The sequence below is a fragment of the Thermobia domestica genome, chromosome 8, assembly GCF_964235325.1.
Source record: "Thermobia domestica chromosome 8, izTheDome1.hap1.1, whole genome shotgun sequence".
NCBI lineage: Eukaryota > Metazoa > Arthropoda > Insecta > Zygentoma > Lepismatidae > Thermobia > Thermobia domestica.
This window is the reverse complement of record NC_137461.1, coordinates 89,176,508-89,200,144: the sequence shown is the minus strand read 5'-3', so window position 1 is coordinate 89,200,144 and position 23,637 is coordinate 89,176,508. Positions and strand designations below refer to the sequence as shown.

The window sequence follows — 23,637 nt, the reverse complement described above, 5'->3', positions numbered from 1 at the left end:
ACAAGTGGTTCACCTACAATCGATTCAGGGGTCTCAAGAGGAAATACCATTACAATCCGCAACACTCCACAAAGGCAGAACTGGTTGAAGTTTATTACTATTTTTGATTTTATAGGTGATACTAATTTCCATAGAACAAAATCGATGCGAGATATCGAGATGCATTTTTTAGAAATCAATCCAGCGTCCCAAGAATAGATTCCACCTTCTTCGTTAACACTTTATTTGAACCGAAAGTGTTCAAAATTAACCATTTCCGGGTTTTAACACTTGTCGCCGATAAAACAAAAATTGTAATAGATAGCGACAAGCAATTTTCTGAAATCAATTCAGGGTTTTAAGAGATATATCGTCATAACCTGCATCTCTCTTTTGTAACCTGATATGCTTGAAATTTACTACTATTTGCGGTTCCAATTACTTATATTCATAGAGCAAAACCAATAAAATATATCGAGAAGTTGTTTTCCGAAATCGATTCAGCGTCCTAAGAATAGATTCTATCCCCTCCTTTAACCCTCTATTCAAGCCGGAAGTGGTTCAAATTAGCCATTCCTGCTTTTAATCTTTATCGCCATAGAACAAAAACGAAAAGTGATAGCTAATAATGGCTTTTTGATACGGATTCAGCATCCGAGGAACAGATTCTATCTTTGATCTTATTAATCTATTTCAACCAGGAGTTTTAGTTGTGCTACTTGTTGTACTGAAGTGTGAGTATTCAATTCGCATAGATTGGGAGTCTACCGTAGTTTTACACTGTGAAACGAAACTCACTTGTTTCTCTACAAAAACAGGAAGTAGGAGATATGTATCACAACCAGGGGCGGGGCGATTTCCCCCCTCCAGAAGAGGACACTTTCTTATTTTATATATAAATAAAACCCATCCCAGAGTTTAAAGCTCTTAAAAGTAGCTCTAAGTAGCAGTATTACAAACCCCTCCCCACAAGACCGTCCTGGATCCGCCCCTGATTACAACTCCCGGTTTCAGTATTGATCACCATAGAGCAAGCATGGTAATAGGTAGCGAGAAGCATGAATTCGGTACCTTGGCAATAGACTATCTCCAAGTTTTATCCTGTGGTAGAAATTTACTGCCACTTCTAATTTCAATAGTGATCACCACAGAGCAAAAATAATAAGAGATAACGAGATGTTTCATAATATATATATATGAATTCAGGATTCGAAGATTGTCATCTCGATCGTTATCCCGGTATGTAAACCGGAAATGGTGAGAAACTACCATTTCCAGTTTCATAGTAAAGATAAAACAATAGCCGGAATCAGTTTTTGATATGGATTCTGTGTCACAATGGTAGTTTCCATCTCTAAGTTTAATGCAACCGAAAGTGATAAATACTTTCTAAATCTCCGGTTAAAACTTTTTTTTCTCATAGAACGAGAGAGGTACTAGGATGTGACAAAAGTTTATTTTAAACATATAATTTCATAATTCCAAGAAAAGATTTCAAGCCCTGCCCACTGGTCTAGTGGCTAGCGCATATTCCTTTGATGCACAGGATCCCGAGTGGGAAAGCATTGAACGTGTTATGGTGGTTCGGATTCCACTTTAAAATGTAGGTCCACGTCTTGTATAGTCTCGCTCGATACTGAAAAGGGACGCTGAACTTCAACAAACAACCAAATAAAAAATATTTCATCTTAGTATTCTTCTCCTACTGAAGTTAGAAGCAGTAAAAACTAATACGAAAACGAAGACCCACCTGTTTAAAATTTGAATTCTTGTTTGATAAGATTATTATAGTCAGATACTTAGTTCTTTGTCCTACCGTATATAAAACATCTTTAGAACAAATAAACCATTCAATAGTATTTTGTTAGTATTAAATTGCCTATTTTTGAAAGCAATCAAATAGTTTTTGATACTGACTTAGTTAGTTATAGAAAATAAGAGAAATGAATAGGGGATCTTAGTGAGGAGTCTTTAGAATCAGTATCAGCACATAATCACTTCATGTTTCATATTTTGTTAAAACCAATTGTTAAAAGTCAATTTATTACAGAGTTGCCTGATACTATCACGATCAGTTTATACAGGATCCTTCTATTTGGTAATTTGTTACCGGTAGTATTTTTTTACATTATAAAATATATTGTCGATAACGCATTTATATTTTAATATTCTGTAAAATATAATTTTACATTGTTTACCTTTGTGAATTATTATTTCTAATTTATATTCCTCAAGAACCGAGAATCAAAGGTCTGTGCATCACAATATTTCGTGCTGAACTCGCACGCATACCAAACACGTTAAAGTCTATGACCATATCAACTTTAGCCAATATCGGATGAGTTTAACGCGTTTTAATGACATTTCTTCATTTTACTAAGTTCAAGTCCAAATTTTCTGGACAGTATTTTGAAAAAAAAAAATACTGCTACTAGCTAGTCAGAGCATCAATGCAACTGTGTACTGTCAGCAGTTGAGCCGTGTTCAAGAAAAAACTCAAAACTCTGGAGCCAGCACTTCTGAATCGCAAAGGAGGGTCTTGTTACAGGACAACGCTAAGCCCCATGTGGCTAGGATGACCTGGGACACCATTCTACACTTTGGATGGGAAACACTATTGCACCCACCATACTCCCCGGATATTGTACCGTCCGACTATCACCTGTTCCATTCCTTGGAAGATCAGCTTACAGTACGCCAGTTCAAATCAGAGGTGTAAAATGCACTTGATACCTTCTTCGTTTCACGGCCCACCAAGTTCTAACGCGATGGAACACATGGCCTTCCAAAACGTTGGCAGAAGGTCGTCGATGTTAATGAAGACTATTTTTGATCTTCCAGGTATGTCTTAGGTTGCATATCGATGCTCGAAGGTGTTGAGTAAAAAAGCGACAGATCTTTCTTGATTACCTTTATAATTATTAAACTCGTCAATATCTACCACCATGCCAAATTTGGTAAAAATTGAATGAGTTCCATCTTTCGCGCTTTAATGTAATTTCTTGATTTCACTTATTCCAAACCTAACATTGATAGCTAATAACTCAGGAACAAAAAGTCTGTACACCATAATAATTTATACTGAGCTTCCATGCATACCAAGTTCGTCAATATTTACAATCCTACCAACTTTCGTCAAGATCATTTGAGTTTAATCAAAAGCGTCTTAGTGAAATTTCTCGATATCACGAACTTAAAACACAAATTTGATTAGCAATAACTCTGGAACCAAAGTCCCAAATACCATAATATTTAACGTGTGTACTAAATACATCGCAGTCCATAACCATACTAATTTTGGTCGTGATTGGATTACTTTCGTCAATCGTAGGCATTATATACTATCCTTTCATTAAATCCAAATCCAAGGGGGCGCCGTAGCTCAGTGTTAGAACGCTTAACTTTTGTGCATGGGATATCAGGTCAAGTAAGTTCGTGGCAGACAACATCGTGTCCATGGGTTTTCCCGAAGTACTCCCATTTCCTCCCACATTATCATTTCACGAATTCCGAAAACTTTTCGAGAAATGAAAAATCGTCGAAAAACGGAAAACTAAAAATTTTTCGAAAATCGAAAAACGAAAAATTTTTCGAAAACGCGAAAAACGAAAAATTAAATTTCCGAAAATCGAAAAAACAGATTTTTCGAAAAAGGCCATCCCTACTCATGACATCTGGTCTGTATTCACTGACTCCATCCTGACACTTCACCTGTAAAGACAGTTGAAAGTTAAATACTAGAACTTATACTGTGTCCCATACATATCTTTATTCCTTATGACTACTGGAAGTCGGTTAGGAGAAATACTAATAACGCCTCTCGTATTGTATCTTGACTTAATTTCGACATTCCATCTTTTGCGTGCCTGTGTAAGATTTATTAAATTCACATACAACCTCAAACATCAGAAGTAAAACTGACTGATGCGACTGATTGATATTGGAAAACGAACTATGTTAAAAAAAAGAACATGTAACTTAGAGGTGTTGTAAGTTTAGTGGTCAGATATTCAACCAAAGATCCAATCTAGTTAGGGAGGGGGGAAGGATTACGCCAGTATCGGCGCCCATGAGATCGTAAACTTTTGTATAATCTTGGTATCACTGAGGCTCACCAATACATTCCGTTAATTCGAGTTGGACTCGTTTTGTCAACATTGAGTAGAGAAGTATTATAATTCTAACCCATGAACTTGAGAGTGACTATCTGCTACATCAATCGACTTTCCTCTTCCTGTACCGATCACAACAATCATATGATGTAGCGTCCCCAACAAATAGAAATTTAATTACCTTTATAGATTATTTTAAAGAGTGAAAAACGTACAACATTATTTCTTTGCATTCATGCTCTATCATACAGATAATACGTTATATTCATCTTCATATCTGTATGTATAATTATTTATGTTGGCACATATACGTATAAATTTCATAGATACTAATCCAAATAAAAACATCTAGTAAGATCTGTAAATCGCTGTATATATGCACGCTATTAAAGAAGTAAGGCATTCAAATTAACATTAAAAAAAAAAAAAAAAAACAGTACTTGTTTTCTCTAATGAGAAGGCATTTTTTTGTTTTGAATTTATTAAAAATAGGTTACTATCATATGGCAGTTCAGAATAGCAGACTATGATACTTTCACTTTACAAAAAAACATGTGTCAAATTCTGTCTCTAAGACAAGATACAAAACATAATATGTGACTGAAATAGCAAATTCTCCCACACACTACAACCTTGACACGACACACTCTGGACTTCGATAAAGAGTAAAAATACAGTACATTGTAAATGGTATTTTAATATTTCTTTAAAACATTCATGCAATTTCATTATTATCATCATTAACAGGATTTGTGTGGATGAATTAAGGAATTACAGAGTTACATCAACAAAGACAAAAAGCGGCAGTGACTATTGGCAATGTATCAGTTTGTCTATTTTAACCTCATTTGAATGTAAACAACACACACCAGCTTTTTCTTAACTATGGACATGCACTCGGATACTCCATTTACTGTACTGAGTGTTGGAAGTTCTTCCAGGTTAAAATACTGACAATGATTCAACTGAATCGGAAAAAAAAAAGAGTAAAAACATTGAGTATTTGTTCCATTAAAGACCAAACATATTTTTAATATCCATTTAATAAATCTTTAGGAAAGTTAAAAATTAAAAAAAATAATAAAAAAAAATAAAACCTGATAAGTTAGAAACAATATAGACTTTACCTATATCTAACACCTTTCAGGCAGATTTTTAGTGAAAATAAAGGATGAAACATATCAACATAAGTTTCTTTCTTTTCTTCTTCACTCTTAACAGAGAAGAGGAGAGAAAGAATGACGTTTATTTTCATTAAAAATAATAAGAGTATCTAATGATTCAAATACTAACGCCATTTGATTAAATTTTACGTTTTTACGATATACATGTAGTTGGCAACTAGTAAGTATTAAAGTCCACCGTACAAAAAACAAGAGACAAATCAATTTATCTATCTTGACGGTACTGTTACCACTAGTTGTCCCAGGACTTTATACACATTTCTTTGTTTATCAGTACAAAATACACAATGAAGTATAACGCTCAACAAATTTTGATGTCTACAATACATGAAAATAATACAATTAAAAAAAAAACATTACATTACTTTTTGTAAAGCTTAAAAAAAAGAATAACTTTTTTTCTAAACAAAAACACGTAAGGAAACATTTCGTGCATTGCTCCAAAAGGCTTTCTAATATAGTGATATTACTATTCCACTGTCGTTGACGTAATTTATATATATATGAAAATAACCTACATGAATAGACACAAACAAGTTGAGTTTGCATTAGAAGTGTATATGCCATGAAGATTGTTAAATTTTCATTTAGTGGAGACAAGTAACGAAAATCAAGGATAATACACAAGAAAACAAAACATATATATTAACATCTTTGAAAGCTAAGTTTGTACATTATTTATACATCTGTTTCTGCAGCTCTATTGTTTTTGAGTACTTTCGAGATGTTGCATAAGCTTGACTTTAGCGATCTATTTTTTATCCTTCTCTCCGCAGAACATTTTAAGTTTTTAGATTTCATGTAATGGATAGTTATATTAAAGAACGTTCATTCAACTTTATTGTAACTATTCCCCATCTCCTTTTTTTTCCCCTTTAAGTACAACACAGAATAAGTAAAAAAAAAAAAAGTCTTTCTGAAATCAGATCTTTGAAAAGATGAATTCTTCGTCTTTTTTTTTTTTAAAAAAAAAGACTGCCTTTCTTTTCTTAATTAAAAAAAATACTAAATTTTCAAATGTAACCAATCAAACGTCAGTGGTAATTCCGCTAGTTGAAACAAAGTTTCTCTAATCTTTAAAGATACAAATGAACTTCTTAGTTTCGTACAGCTCAGCTAACAATGTTTCTACGGTCTTCATCTAAGTTTGAATTACGATATAGGCTTTAATACCTTAAATAAATCGACAAATTTTAAAAAAGGCATTTTTTTTTATTAAAAAAATATCAGATCAGTTGAACCACTGTCAGAAAAAAGACAATCTGAAGATTTTTTAAAAAAAATTATTATTTTACGCAAACTCTCATTCATCTAATAATAAATATCACAAGATATTTTGACAAAGAGTTAACTTGATTTTAAAAATTTCCTTATCACCGCAAGTCTCTCCCATTCTATGGACATAAACCTTCATATCACATTATCTTTTTTTTTAGTTTAAAAAATCTACTATTCTTGAGAAATAAAAAAAAAGTAAGGAAGGGAGAAAACACTAGTACTTTTCTTTTTACTAGAATGCAATATACACTGTGATTTCATAAGCCAAATTATGTCTTTTCAGGATATATATGTATATTCTTCACTATAATCATTTTTTTTTTCTGAAAACTGGAATCGTTTTGTTTTGCTTAAAATATATATATACACATATTCAAAAAACTTATATACCTATGTAGTATTTTTAAGTACTGACTACAACTGACTACAATATTTTTTTTTTTTCAAATCTTATTTTATTCTGTTTAGAGTCAGGTACTGAAAAACTTCTCAACATGTTAAGTGGTTATATATATAAGAAAAATGAAAATGATAGTACAAAAATACAAGTCTCAAAACTGTCTCTCCTAAACTAAATAACCTGCCCTCTACTAAAAGATCACTCTTACTTAGATCCAATTTTTATTTGCTCTTTTTCATTTGTTCTGCCTACTAATACCAATGAATTTTCCACGAAATTACTATTACATTTTTATTATTATTAGTATTATATTTGATACAGTTGAGTTAAAAGAGGGGGGCCAAACTATTTTTAATTCCATACGTTTTGCCTTTCCAATCACATAACTGGCGTACTGTATAAGAGTAAAAAGTAACCTCGTTTAGTAAACTAAATCCATAAGAAACATACTAACAAATAATAATATATTTAAAAGATATATATTTCACCGTACATGCAATTAAGCGTTTAAAAGGATTAGTTATGTCCATATTCACTGTTAACGATGTGTTTTATTTCATATATTCACTTCAATAGTGCTCGAAAATTTAAACTAATATTCACGCAGTGATTTACACATAAATGTCGTTAGGTAATTAAAACAGTTTTATAAACAAGTGGTAACACTTAAGTTTCTTGATGGTGTAATATGTTTTTTGATTACCATAGGTTAGAGTAAATTTTATTAGTGCTCAATGTAATCTCTTTGGCATAACGCTAGTAGACTTTACGGAGTAGAAGTTTCTTACACGAATAACATTTTAATAATGTAATGACGATACCATTTCTATGGAGAAAACACAAAACTAGTTATAAGCTTTGACTTGTGTAGTGATTTTTTACAGACTAAGCAAAAGTTACTAGTAAGACCTACAATTATGGTAACTAATTGAAACTCTATGACTAGCATTACTTTCTTTGATCAGTATTTTAAGTTTTTCCATTAGGGTTGAAAATTATATTAGAATTTTTCGAGGTACGTTGTTTTCAGTTCTAAATTTAACAAATTTTTAACAGAAGCTAAGCAGAGAATAAACGACAAAGAATATATGTTCGAAAAACATTTCATGCAACTATTCAAACTATTTACGCGAAAATTCTTCCAAGAAACAAATTAAAGCAAGAATTATTAAATTGTTTGCATCCCTAAATTTGACAAATATAAACAAGCTAAAAAAAAAAAAGTGTCACTTATTTTTCACTTACAGAAGGATTAGATTTCTCAGTTACATTGAAATCTAATAGAATGAGTAATATTAAAAGAATATTGGTTTGATGACTAAGCCAATTTATTTATTCTTAATGATAGAAAGTGGTACCTTCTGAACATATCTAAGTCCTTGAAGAAGTAATTATGGATTTGTACACATATCTTCGACACTGAAAATCGTACAAAACTATGTGTCTCATTAAAATCTACTCAGAAAGTGCACATGTCACTAATTACGGTAATTAATTTTGAAAGAATTAATCAATTAAACGAACGATTTTTCCTTTTTATTCTTTTTTAATAAAGAATTCGTGTAAACCATGCACTTCATACACACTTCTTAAGTAGACTGAACATAGACAGACTTTTAAATGAATGAAAGAAAAATGTCGAAACCTGATTTTAAAAAGAATATTATGTTATTGTCTTAAGGTAAGACTTTTATTTTTGGGATAACCTACCCGCACTAGAGTGGTAGCTATGCAGTCAACGAACTATCGCCGCTGAATACATGTATTGCTCATAAAAGTTTGGCTAAGATAAACGTATCAGTGACTAGTTCAGCATACCTATACAATTTATATTTAAAAAAAATAAAAATATAAACAAACATTAATTAAAAGAAACTAGTATCGTCTCACACGATCCCTGAAAGCAATACATATATCAAATTTATCTCCCTTGTACTCTTGTAAGGAAAAAAAAAACTGTCTACATATTGTACTTATCAATACAAACAAAATATTAAACACCTTCATAACATATATTCAGTATATTTTCATACGTACTAGTGCTTGTGTTTTAGTTATATACTTGTTTCTCTTCTATTACAAACGGTTTTGCTTTTGAACCACAGGCAAAGTATTTACGAAACAGGATATCTTGAACAACTCTATTTGTGTTTGAGAGGATTTACCAGTATAGATATGCTTAGCACGTAATATTTGAGGTATAACTTTCATTTCAATTGACAATTCTTGCTCTTCGCAATACTATATAAACTTAATGACAACTAAATAAAAACTTTTCCAGTTTTTTTCCTCTCAATAATTATAAGTCATCTTTACGAACCCATTTGGTAATTAAAAAAAAAAAAAAAAAAACTGCAATCCCCTGATAAATTACGAATCAGTTTAAACGCTTAATTGCTAAATAAACAAATATAATGTTTACAAATTAAATACTATTTATTACAAAAATATATAGAGACAATAATAAAATGATTACATATACACATGCGTGCTATTTTGATGTTTTTAAAACATATTTTTTCGCCTGTTCTATTATTAATAGTTCAATATTCCATTCAATATTCCGAAGGAGAAAAGTCTTCCTTCACAAAGTTTCATTTTTTTTTTTTTTTTTTATTTTCGTATTTATAGCTATATATTTACACAATGGTAACGAAAGGGTGGGATTCGCTATGGAATTACGAACATAATATATTTCACACACAAAAGAGGTATAGGTACGGATTTTGTTTTAGAAAACACCTGTTTTTTTCTTGTTGCACACATTTCCACTGCAAATATATCACAAAAACAACAGAGTAATACAGTGAGTGATGCCAAAGCAATGTGATGTATACAATGACATATCACAACAAAGTAAAGCAAAATTTGTGTAAAACAAACCTTATAATATTTGCATCTATATTAAGTGTCACATGAGCAGGTGTTGAGTTGTAAAATCGAAACTTTGATGTCGCTGAAATAAGCTTATTCAAGGGTTCAAAATGTAATCTTTAATGCTAATGATAGCACCAAATGTTGAGTTTTTATCATGGTTTGAAATTCACCAAGTGCTTGGAAACTTAAAAGAGAACTTCTACAACGTACAAAGGTATCTATACGTATAATAGGAGCAAGCAAATATATGTGTATATATATTTTCGGGGAAGCAATAGAAAAAGAAAAAGTCAGAAATTAAAAAGGTAGCATGAATTATTTATGGGGTTTTACATATCACCATCAAAAAAGACACACTATTGTCAAATGCTTTCCTCTGAATAATGAAAAAACATTACACATGACATATCTCCAAAAAAGCACCAAAGCAAGGCAAGTCCACCAGATGTCATGCAGTAAGTCACACGGAAAGACTGTTTCTCAACTCCTAAACTGGTGTACCTTTACGTACATTTTGTTTACTTTATATGTTTATTATATATATCTATATTTTACATACTTACTATTGTGACTTAAAAATTATTCATGAAGTCACAATGTACTAGGCATGTTTTTGAAAGGAGTTGGTGTTGGAACATGTAACAGAACTTTGAACACATTCTGAATGGCATGTCCATATATTTATATATAATGGATGTTCTATTTGATAGCGTATGACTGGCATCAGTTTTTAAAATATCTTTTCATTAGTATTATTATTTAAAAAAAAAAAAAAAGTTCATTCTTGAATGTTCTAATCCATCAGCCCCATGTTTCAATTTTCTTCGGCCTCAGCAACTGATAATACTGCACACCCTGAGTCTTCTCCCCCACTCCTTGGCAGTATAGGTAGACAGTAAAATGTGCACTTTTATCTGGCGTACTCACCAGATTTTTATTTTTATTTTTAATTTTAACTATTTATTAACACTGTAAATGTTCACAATGCTACCTGAGGTGGACAGATTAGGTGCAATTTCCAAGCATTTGACAAACACACCATGCACCACGTTCTCCCAATTTATTCCAGCATTACTTTGCGCCTGGTACTTTGCTAAGAACCTTCAAATAGAAAGAAAGAACAAAATTATTACATACTCAAAAAATAAAACCAGGTGTGATACAATATTTATTTGTTTATATATAGTATTCTTACGATCTTACTGAATAATAATGGATTTATAAATTTGTATTCTTTTAATATGTATAGACTGGAAAAAAACAATTGAAAGCAAGGGGACATTAGTAACATATGTTATCAACGAACTGTTATTTAAATAAATTAAGTTTCTTTGTGGTTCTTCAATCTTAATTGTTTGAGGCGCAGTGGCTCATTGGTAGAGCCTTCACCTCTGGTGTGTGGGGGGTCTGGCTCGATCCCAGCTCGCGCCATGGAATCTGAACAAACACTGTGCACACTGATTTTCTCGGGGTTCTCCTGTTCCCCCGACTTTCTTCATTTCAGCATTTAATTCATTCTTATTATGACCGTCTTCTTTAGCCTATACAGCATGACTGTTGGACGTAGAACTTAAAATTTTCATTTTTTAAAAATATTGTTAGTTAAACACTTCGTGTTACATTTTTGCACAATTTACAATTTGAATTAGTTTCAAAAATTGGGTAACACTCTCTTATAATATGCTTTGGGAATCCTACAAGGATTTTTTATATTCCTAATATGATTTCGACAACCAATTGTGAGGGGCTGCTGAAAAATTCGTAGTCTAACCCAGAAGAAGTGCAGGTACAGTGATGAAATGGTACAGTTTTAAAGAACAAATATCTGTATGTACAAATACAAATTTTCATATTAATAACGAAATTTTTTTTTTTTTTCAGACCCCTGAAGTGATAATGTGTGCCTAATCAGCGAATTTCACGAACATCGAGATCAGAGCTATCATCAAATTTCTGTTCCATCAAGGAAAGTCCCCGAAGCAAATTTATGAAGAAATCAGTGTCAAGTACGAGAATTTTCTCCGTCATATGTAGTGGAGAAGTGAGTGGTACAGTTTAAACGAGGCGATTTTTCAACAGATAATGTTCCACGTGTAGGTCTGCAGGAAGACCAAAAACAGTGACCGTTTCCGAAATCGTGGATGAATCATGATGACATAATTCTTGAAAATCCTAGAATCTCAGCAAAACGTGTAGCAGAGATTATGGGCATTGCTCGGGAACGCGTCGTAGCGTAATTCATAATGACTTGGGTACGCGCAAGCTCTCGGCGAAATGGGTTCCAAAAAATTTGTCAGCAGATCAAAAGTATGAAAGAGTGAGGGCATTAAGGGAAGTCACCTCTCATTTTGACCGCAACGCTGACCAATTTCTGTCACGAATAGTAACCATTGACGAAACATGGCTATACCATTACGATTCTGAAATGAAATAAGTCAAAGAAGTCGCAGCACTCAGGTTCCCATAGCCCCAAGAAGTTCAAGAGACAGAAGTCGTGTGGGAGAGTGTTTCCAACATTCCTCTGGGATATCGATGGAGTTGTGCTTATAGACTACCTGACCAAGGGTCAGACATTTAATACAAAGTATTGTTCTGCATTACTCACAAAACTGAAAGACAAATTAAAAGCGCAAAGTAGCGGGAAAAAATTAAAAAAATTAAAAAAAAAAAAAACTGTTCTTTCAGGACACTGTTCTTGTCCGTCGAGCATTGAAAACAACTGATATTGCACGATGTAGGGTTTGGATGCTTGTATCAATCATTCTCCTTATTTCCCAGATTCAGCTTCATCACACTATTATTTATTCTCCAAACTCAAACAAACAACATTTGAAAGGATCGATTTTGGATCTAATAACGAGACTTTCAATGCTACGGAACAGCGGTGCATTTTTTTTTTTTTTTTTTTTTTTTTTTTTTTTTTTTTTTTTTTTTTTTTTACTGGGCTGCAAAAATTGGGGAGCACCAGTATGTAGAATAATTGTAAAATTTCATCATTACACGCGCACTTCTCCTGGGTTGGCCTACAAACCTTTCAGGACGCCTCGTGTATTGCCTTCAACAGTTAGACAATAACAAAAAGCTTCGGCTTCACAGATGTAAAACATTTTAAATTCTATGAAACACGTGTAGAAAACAACATTACAACTTATTATAATTAAGATACCGCTAAGTTCTGAGTATATGTAATGATGTCTAATATTTCAATAACTTAGGGCTGATTTTAATGTTTCGTATGAGAAAACGACTAAATTGAAACAATGTAAAAACTGAAACCGAAGGTCTTTTTTACTACATAGCTGTTGAATACAAGAGAACTGGTTTCCAAAATCATACTAGGAACATAATCCTTTTAGGATTCCCAGGGCATATTGTAGGGGGGAGGATTATCTTAAAACTGTACCAGATTGTATCTGTATTAAAGTATTGCTTTAAATAAATAAATAAATAAATAAATAAATAAATAAATAAATAAATATATATATATATATATATATATATATATATATATATATATATATATATATATATTAGTCAACACCTTACATAAATTAATAATAATAACTGAAATAAAAACCAACATGAATATTTCGCAAATTTGTTTTCGCATACACATCAAAAAGTTGCCTCCAACTCACATGGTTTTTTCGGTACCATTCGCGTGTTTCCTATTGTGTGAGGGGAAATTTTTAAGTTTTGAATTGAATGTTTGGAAAAATTAAAATATCTACGAAGTTAACTTGATGCAGGGTATAGTTTTTTGGTCAAAAAGCGAAAACTGGTACTCCATTATATATCTAATTTCCTACATATACCCTATTACCCGCAAGATTTTAATATTTACTATAATCTGGTATACTTGGTCTATGTACTTCCACTCCACTCAGGCCAGTATTTATATATTGTGCGTCCCTGTGCTCTAAATACCCCCCCCCCCCCCGCACAAACTTATGTCTCAAACAAGGAAACAAGCCGTGATTTTGCAAACATACCAGATCTTGTTGAGTAGCAGTTTAGGTATTACAAATTACAAAAATTACAACGTAATTTTAAATGGCTTAATTCTTCCAATGATGATTAGCATGTGATGCTCTGCCCGAAGGTAGGTGTTTGACCTGAAGGTCCCTAAGCTCCACTCCCCATGGAGGGGGCGAGATTTTACAAGTAATCGAAAATGGCAGATACTAGTGTTTTCATCGTTTTCGAGGTCGCTGAGTTTAAGGTATCAGTTTTCATGATGTTCAAGTTCATTCTCACCCCTTAGGGGTGGAAGAGGATGACCTTTTAAATATAATCAGATAAGCTAAATAATTAGTAACTGCTGTAATTGGAGCGAATTAAACACATCAGTGTGCGAATTAGATAATCTATATTGGGTGGGATTAAAATTAGGCCAAAGGACATAGTCTGAAGGTTATATATATATATATATATATATATATATATGTGTGTGTGTGTGTGTGTGTGTGTGACATCTGTAATAAATAAGAGATTTATTAATTTAATAAATCTACCGACAATAACTATGCACATATATATTGTCTGACATACACATATCCCACTAAACCTTTCTGAACGTGTTTTAATGTTGTACTCACTCTTGTCCCCGTAGCTCTCTAAGGTTTATTTAGTTAATAATTCGGCTCGAGCGATAGCCATGATCACAAGCATATGTTAATTTTTCCACTCATATTGAAAGCCTCCACTTTGCATTAATACATACAGGTTGCGAAAAGAAATCTACTTCAGTCTTGTGAAAACCACTAAAATTATCAGTTAAACCGGACATTTTATTATTATTATTATTATTATTTTAAGAAAATCTAGATATTAGCCTATCAAATAAGAAATGGATTGTTGCTGGTCCCGATTTCTCACATCAAGGTCAAATCGAAGGCCAAATATTTAAAATATCTCAATTCAAATTTCGAGCTTGTGCTTCTACTTCCCGCTAAAGCTGTGCTCATCACGACTTTTTTTCTCCAAATATCGATTCCGTGATGGGCACAGAAAGTCAACACTTAAAAATTACTTTACTGTTAGGTTGAAGATGAGTTGATTCACTATGGGCTACGTTATTCAAATAAAGTAAAACATTACACTGAAGTTTTTCAGACAACATTAATTGCGTGGACAGCAAACTGTACAGCGAAAAGATGGAAAAATGAAGAGTTAACTTTAAAAAAACCCGCTCCAGTTGAAATGCTTATACAGACACGAACAATGACACGGAGAACCAGTCGTATTAACAAATGCTGAAGCAAATCTTGAATTATTCGCTTATTCACCTAAAAATAATCTTCATTAACATGTCTGCTCACTAGGAGCGTATCCCCCAGCGTGTACGTTAACACATACTTACGAGAGAATACCTATATCTCATATTTTGAGTACATGTTCAAAAGTTCATTTCTGTAAACTGTAAAAGTCAGTGATTACTATGCTAATTATCACAAATTAAATGCAACTTTTGAGTTGCATACACACAAACTACTAGGGAATGAAGACAATGTGCTAACAAAGAGTACACTGGAAAATGAAATAACATGTTATAACAAAAATTAAAATAAGATGATAATCGATACAAATATAGAGGATGAATATGACATATCCGAACTTCGCCAAGTATGGTAGAAGAAGCTATTTGTTTACTTCTTCTTGGCCAACCGCTAAGAACATTTATAAATCTATATGTGGCTTTGTTATACGCAATTAGTACCGGTACATTCAAATTCACAAACGATGACAAACTGAAGGATACGAAGGTACAGTTGCAAGTAACAACCGTAGTCATAATAATATAGTTCTACTAAACAACGTTGAAAATAGTGGGTAATTAGGTGGTAAGTAGAAATGACCAAAACTGAACAGTTTACATCGATCATTTCGAAATACAGCTAGAAGATTAAATTTACAAGAAATAACAAAAATCAGTGAAATTTGTAGTTTGAGGGGGAAAGCGATCATCCCCGGTGGGGATACTTCAGCTGACTTCTTTGGGGGGGGGGGACAAAATGTGATTGAGGGGGAAAATCCCCCTTACCCCCCCGGTAATTCGCACCCTGAAACACATTAACATGTTTTCACGCGCTTGTGCGGGACTCTGCGGGTTGCTAGTTGTAAACATTACTTTCTTGTGAATCTTTTAATAAATCCAAAATTTTGCCGTCTCCTTAAATTCTGCCGCCCTGTGTTTGAGCACAGAACAGAACTTACCTAAATCTTTCACCGTACTACTGAGCTTAAGAGGCAAATCTTTGATTAATTATTTCTTCTTTTATATGGAAGTAAAATTATTTTCACGTTCATTTACAATGACGTTAATTACAAATAATAATAATAATAATAATAATAATAATAATAATAATAATAATAATAATAATAATAATAATAATAATAATAATAATAATAATAATATCAGCAGTAGTTTAATCTTGAAAAATCTCACCACAATGTCATAAAATCATCCAAGATTTCAACAAACTTCACCACAAAATACCTAATATTTCTCTCAAATTTGTCTTAGATCTCAGCTATACTTAAAAGTCTTTTATCTGTTCTTGAAAAATCTTTTATCTACATGCAAAAATAGTACAAATAAAGTTCGAAACAATGTAATCAGTGAAATTATAAGTAGGTGTCTATAAGTTTAAAGAGTTATAATTCTATATAAGAGTGTTCTTTAATATACAACAGAATAGGATATACGAGGAAATCTACACTGGAAGCTACGAGTACTACTGGAAGCCGAAAGTATCGGTAAAGGAGAAATAACATGTACACAAAGGAGAAACAATACAGGCATAAAGGGGAAAAGGTAAAAGGTAAAGTAACATTATTATATATATATATATATATATATATATCTTATAGGAATAAACAAGTGCATACAATCAAAATTAAAACGTTATCTACCATTTTTAGTCAAATTCCAAGTATATTTACTTTAGAAGCGCTCATGAGTTCGGTCTCCACTTATTGGCATTTTCCCCCCGGAAACATAGCAGAAATTAAAGAATAAAATTTCCTTGTGTAACTTTCCAACCACCACAAAATATATTCCTCCGTCTCTGCAGGTAGTCTCACTCCTGGAAATGTTGGCTACCATGTGTTCAATGAGACCTCTGCAACCGCCCCGTCGGATGTTTGTAATGGCGTTGCGTTTCTTCTGTTGTAGTGTGTCAATGTTTCATGAATTGTTGTAGTACACCTTGCCTTTCAGATTGTCCTCACAAATAAAAATCGCAACTGGATAGATCAAGGGATCTTGGAGATAACAGATCTTTCGAGACAGTTCTGTTGGGTGTGAAAACAGAATGCACTCCTACTTTCAAAGATGCGTGTGCTGTGTGCGCTTCGAGACAGATGTCTCGGGATTTAGTGAAGCTCTGCAACATCCACTGGCAAATATCTTCCTTTTGCGCCTCAGTCGTTTTCTACCATAGCTATTCATGCTCCTAATCAAGCACGGATCATGTTCACTCGAACTTCTCTATGTATTGATTACTCGGCCGGTAGAATACTGCTGAATGCGGCATGATTTTTTCTTGTACTCCTTTCAGTGATCTGCCCGATGAATAATGTTTCTTTATGATGAAAATTCTGGCCGCCTCCGTCAGTGGCATTTTTCTGCCCACATTGGTGGTTGGCTTTGCCTCGACTGTTTTTCCTTCACAATTAGAGGTTGTTTCTGGCTCCCATGCCTTTCCTCTATTTCCACTCAAAGTCAATTTACTTCGTTCGCATGAAATACTAAATAATTGTGTGTAGCTACGGCGAATACACTAGCGCTTTTTGGTTTCTCATCTCCTGTTTTCGGTTCGGTTTATCTTGATATACTCTGAGTTAGTTAAACCAACGAAAAATAAAGTTATAACATGTAATTCTAAACTTGGAATTATTAAAAATAAAAACAAATGTTTTAGATGAATACCTTGTGATAAATTATACACATAAACAATTATGTATTGTGTTACCAAATTATAAAAATAAAAAAAAAAAATATATCAACAGTATTACTGTCATACGAAAATCTCGCAAAAATAATACTGACTGTTACTAAGTATTGACACATTTGGTTTCGAACTTACCTTTGACAAATCGACGCCTGTCAAAGCTTGTACTGCTGGAGGTAGCTGCCCAACTAGCCTGTTAACTTCAGAAGTTGTACGATCTTCACCTCCCAAGAGGACTATCTCTTCTGTCTTTGCAAGAGGAGCGGATACTTCAGCAGCGATCTGTTGATAAAATTATATGAACTCAAACTACTTTTATTACTAAAATATACATCCACATAAAACAATAAAAATCATACAATAGGCAATTAGTAAAATTAGGATCTAGTAAGTGATGGGATTTTCTAAATTTTACTCAATATTCATCAAAATTGATGTGTAAAAACTTTATTTGAAGGTCGTTCCTAACCAATTACCAAATCCTAACTATACCTCAGAAAGAGGGTACTGATTCTGTTCCACTGAACCATTTATCTTAAGGCAGTGATGATTTCAGGGATGGCCCCAGAGGGAAATTTTCCCTCGGAGCAGCGAAATTTTCACCAGGACAAATCTGAGTTCGGCAAGAATTATCAGTATTTTCCCTTTACTAATTAATACCCTATATATACTGAAATTCCTCCCGGGGAAATCACCACTGTCTTAAGATATCTCTTCTAATATTTATAACATAAAATAATTTGCATAGTTTTCAGCGAAAGTTTAGATATGTTCTTCACATCATACATATTCGTTTTTTTTTTAAAAAAAGTTATGAATTGATCAACTTCAATAATAAAAGTAATAATAATACTATGAACGTCACTAAGAACCTTACAAACATCCATTTATTCTTCCGAATTTTATTAGTAGTGCTGGCATATGTTATTTCTGGCAACTGTGATTTACAATTGTAAACGTGATTTTAAGTCTTTAAGGCTCCATTTTATTCAGGTAAAGAACCTGTTATAAGTGATGGTTTACAACATTAAAAGAATATTGATTAGTCCTTGTTACAGGGGTGAAGAGATCAATACAAAACTATAACAATTATCTAGAAAACTCTACAATACCTTGTAGAATGAAATAAATAAAATCAATGACGTGAAAAATGTTTCGTATATTTGATACGTAACGTTTGGGAAGAAAAGAAGTAAAATTCATTATTGTTAATTTTATCAATCTACATGTACACTCATGTCCAAAATGATTGTCGCATATCTATAACTGTCTTCTTGTAAGAATATAATTTGATAATGATTTTGTAGGGTACTTTTAATACTGATACTATGTGTATAATCAGGAAAAGTATATTTGTGGTAAATCTCGTAGGAAAAAATCATAAATACGAAAATTAGAATGAGTAAAACAAAATGTTGCTAAATGGACAAAAAAGTTTTATTTTCGTTTTATTGTTCTTATTTACTGCTCTTTTGACATGAAATTTACCATATACATGTCTTTGCCGGTTATATTCACACTAAGATTATAAGGGGCGAATCGTTATCAAATTATATGCCTACAACAACATATTTATAGATATGCGACAATAATTTTGGACATGAGTGTACATGCACAGTGATGGGAAACTAAAATGTGAGAACGGATACAAATTTAAAGGAACTAGTTGGGAATGCTCCAGGAGCGTTGCCAGAACGAACTTAAAAAGAATTAATTTTTCTTATTAACTTCTACAGGTTTCATACCAATTGTTTTATGTACTTTATTATAATAGTCATTAAATAGTTCTGGTAATGTATCTATCCATTTATAATTTCCTTGAGTACTAAAATTTTTCCACATGTTTTGTTTAAGAGTTCTCTTAAAAAGTTCTACAATATGTTATTTTACGAAGACACATACTCAAAATGGAGGGTTCAAACTTGAAAAACCTGCAAAATATCATCTCTCTGTAACTTACCGTTTCCGAGATATGACTCCTTAAATATCCCGAAATCCGAAGGTTTTTGGCCAATATCTCGGGAATGGTAAGGGTGACGTGAATAATTCATCACTTTTTCAGATAGTTTTTAATGCTCTACCGAATGTACAGCTCAAAATTGAAAAATTCGCAAATAACAGACACACATACACAAACAGAGAGAATTGAAAAATACTAGAGAAACAAACAGAGAGAACTTTTTAAGTTCGTTGAAAATATCTTGTAAATACTGTACACATGTAGATGTAGTTATGTAGTTATATACGTAATTTGACAAATATCTGATTCCTTAATATGGCATGCATATATTAATAATGCATTGGGCTGTTCAAGATCCAGACGACTGAATAAAAATGTTCATATATGTTATATTTACAAACAAGCAAAGCTTTAGTGGTGTTTCAATTGTGTTTTATAATTATCCGAATATCTATAACATCGAGTTTTGTTCAGTAATGAGGAATGAATGATGACCCTACATATATTTGCTAAACAATGTACTATTATTTCAACAGCTTTTTCGCGTTCGAAGATGCTAGGTTAGCTCACAAAATTAGTTAAAACCTTCTTAATTCACACCATGACTTGAAAATTTTGATTCTAAATGGTGTAACCATACGTCCAGATAAATCAGCACTGTCCCCATTTTGAGGACAATATATTGTCCCATTTTAAAAAAAAATTTGGTCTCCTTTTCTTAAAAAAAAAAAAAATTACAACCTGTGTAATGTTGGAGAAGTATTAGGAAGGAACAGTTCACTATTAGAAACATTAAGTGTATTTTGCTAACCCGTTTCCATTTTAGGAAGTATAATTATAGTGATTTTCATAGTTACTTGGCAAACTTGACTTATTGAATGTCATAGGGAATTCAAACAAGAATGACTGAAGTAATCAACAAAGTAGATCACTTTCAATAGTTAATGAGAATATTTTTGCACAGATTTCTTGTCATTATAAATCATCATAATTAAGTTTTATCGTAATTTATACTGTATATTAATTGTATACAAGTTTATTATGTTTAAAGTTAAACAATAAATACTATTTTGTTTCACATTTTTCATTTTGTAGTACTTGCTTTACTGTGAAATTACTAATTTATTCTAAAAATAAGATTTTGTTGCATTTTTCTTTCATTTTTGAGATGTCCTACTTTTAGCTGTTAAAATTATAGTCCCCTAATCCTGAACTATTTTTCCGAAAATCAGGATCTAACTAAATCGCCTCCTTGCACCCAAAAACAGAAAATTCACATTCCACAAAAATCGTTAAAACTTGTTCAAGACAAAAACAAACCAACTATTTTAAAAACTGCTCGTTTCAAAGTATAGATTATCGTGTTTTTTGCTAAATACAGCGCTTTAAGTCTTTTCTTCTTCCGATTCATTCACAAATTACATAAAGTTCAAACTGAGAGATTCAAATTTTCTTACTTTCTACATTTACAGCAATCCTGGAGCAACAATAATTCTTATGGTACGTTGTCACGTTACATGAATCTTGTAGGTGTCACTAAAAAAAAATTGCAACCCTACTATATTTCTCCATGTAAACAATCTTGAAAGGGACATACATTTTTTTCCATCTTGCAAGGAGTTGAACCATATGCAACTTTGGATAGTCTTGCTTGCTACCTGCTATCGCCCTCCCGCTGACAAAGGAAAAACCAGTTTCGCCGCTTCCGAAACAACAGATTCTTTTGGACAGGGAGGGGAAGTGCGCCAAAATACACGTTTTTAATGAGGAGGTTCACTATTTGTCCACTAGAGTGCACTGCTGCATGGATGGAGATACCTTTCTTGCTTTCAGGAAGTTGTAACATGTAAACAGTAAAGAGAAAGATCGAGTTGCAAGTGTTTTTCTTTTTTTCTTTTTTTTCTTTTTTTTTATGACAGCTACAAGATTTATGTAACGTGACAATGTGGCTTTAGGAATGATCTTAAGAACTGTATGTGAAAATGAAAACTAACCTTAGGCAGGGCTTCCAATACCAAAGCCATGATAGCAGCATCACCATACTGCTTGTAGGCAGCTGCTTTCATTCTCATTCTCTCAGCTTCTGCCTTCCCCACGGCTTCAATAGCATAGGCCTCGGCTCCTCCAATTTTCTTGATCTTCTCCGCCTCAGCTTTTGCAGCTTCTACTGTCTGAGTCCTGCGACATCATACAAAACAACACTTATCACTTAGAATGTTATTGATTTGTAACATACCAGTGAAGACTAATGTGCTACAAGTCGATGAAATAAATTGAGTGCCTGAGAGTGAGAAGGGGTTATGCCACACAACCTGAAATTTTGATGTAGATACATTTCCTGTTGGTGCTGCTAACAATTTTTCCAATTACCCTGTTGATATTTGAAGTCAAATAAGCCATTGTCCAATAACAATACCCATACGTTATGCATGTTGTACTTAGTCTAATACATAAATCTTCATTTTTCTCAAAACTATCTGTTTGTGGCATAGCCCCTTCTCACTCTCAAGCACTCAATTGTACAATATTATTAGTGTTTTTAACAACCGGTAGATTTCAAGCTGAACAAAATGGCATGGGCAAGTGTAAACCTTCAGGCGTAGTTTTCGAGAATTTTTTTTTTTTTTTTTAAATCTAAAAATTGATAATGACGTGACCTATGAAGATGAAACTAATCAAAATTTTCATTATAATGTTAGCAAGATGCCATACATTATAGTTAATGAGACATAGCCCATAATTACTACTAACCACTTGCGTTCCAGTGACATCCATGAAAGCGTATCCCTTATTAAGGATTGTATTAATCCTAGAGATGAATTTTTTTTTTTTTTTAGTGGATACAAGGCACGAGTTAGTTCTACTATTTCTCCGTAGATGACAGTACTTTACTAACAGAAAAGAAAAAAATGTTTTCTTTCAGTAGATGTCAAGCCTAAGGGAGTCATGTGTTTGTTTTTACGATAAACAATTGGCCATACATGTGTTCAAGTACGACACACATGGGACTGTTTAAATGATAAACAATTGGCAACTTCGATACCGTATTTCAAATCACAAAAAAAAGCTTTGTCTTTCATCTCCTGTCAATGTTGCCAACTTGAAGCAGCATAAAATCCCTTCAGAATATCAACATTTTCTTTCTTAAGTCCAAAGGTTCCACAATGCAAATATTTTTCTTTTATCAGTAATGTGAATGTTATCCTCGCGCTTGCACAAAAATAACTGTGCCCTATACAACGGTCTAGAAATCTTTTAACAGTAAATGAAAAACTGGTATTACAGCACGCACATGGAAAATGACAAGGGTAACTATTATATTGTCCAAAAGCAAGGCACATAGTAGTCGATAAAAGACACGGCTGAATACAATAACATGCTTTAGAGTAAATTCTCATTATTAGCTTTCCAGAAAATCGAGAAAACTCAATTTTTATAGCGTTAGAAAGAACATCGCTCGTTGCCAATAATAAAGGACTTTTTTCCTGCCTGTATGGGTTGCTTATTCATGCACTATAAATGAAAAAAAATTTCTGCTATGTAGCAGATTGTATGTATTGTTTGTCTTTCAACATTGACACACGTTTCCAACACTGATGCATATACTACCTGTAACCTTTGAATCATGCTAACCAGAATAACAATCGTCTTCGAACAGTTGAGCAGCTCCTTTAACTTCATCTTCACATACACGACTTGAAAGTTACATACCTTGTATACAAGACTAAAAACAAAAAACATTCCCCTCCCCTCTCCTTTTTTCCTAAAGATGACACATGCACATCAAGCAAATAGATTACTAGAATATACGAATCAACAGTCAGCAATATTATTCGACTGCATTTTGTAAAAAAAATGAATAAATAAATAAATAAAAAGTTGTGTGAAAATT

General features: G+C 32.7%; 1 protein-coding gene across 2 annotated transcripts in view; it reads right to left on the bottom strand.

The window, feature by feature from the left end:
• Positions 1-4,849: 4,849 nt before the first annotated feature.
• Flo2 (flotillin-2) overlaps positions 4,850-23,637 on the bottom strand; it is a 112,032-nt gene continuing 93,244 nt past the window's right edge. For both annotated transcript variants that reach the window (XM_081768715.1, XM_081768716.1), the window contains 3 exons: positions 21,740-21,923; positions 17,921-18,067; positions 4,850-10,931 (listed from right to left, as the gene is read on the bottom strand). In XM_081768715.1, coding sequence (XP_081624841.1) covers positions 10,902-10,931; positions 17,921-18,067; positions 21,740-21,923 — 361 coding nt within the window. In that variant the 3' untranslated portion in view covers positions 4,850-10,901. The remainder of the gene's footprint in view (positions 10,932-17,920; positions 18,068-21,739; positions 21,924-23,637) is intronic.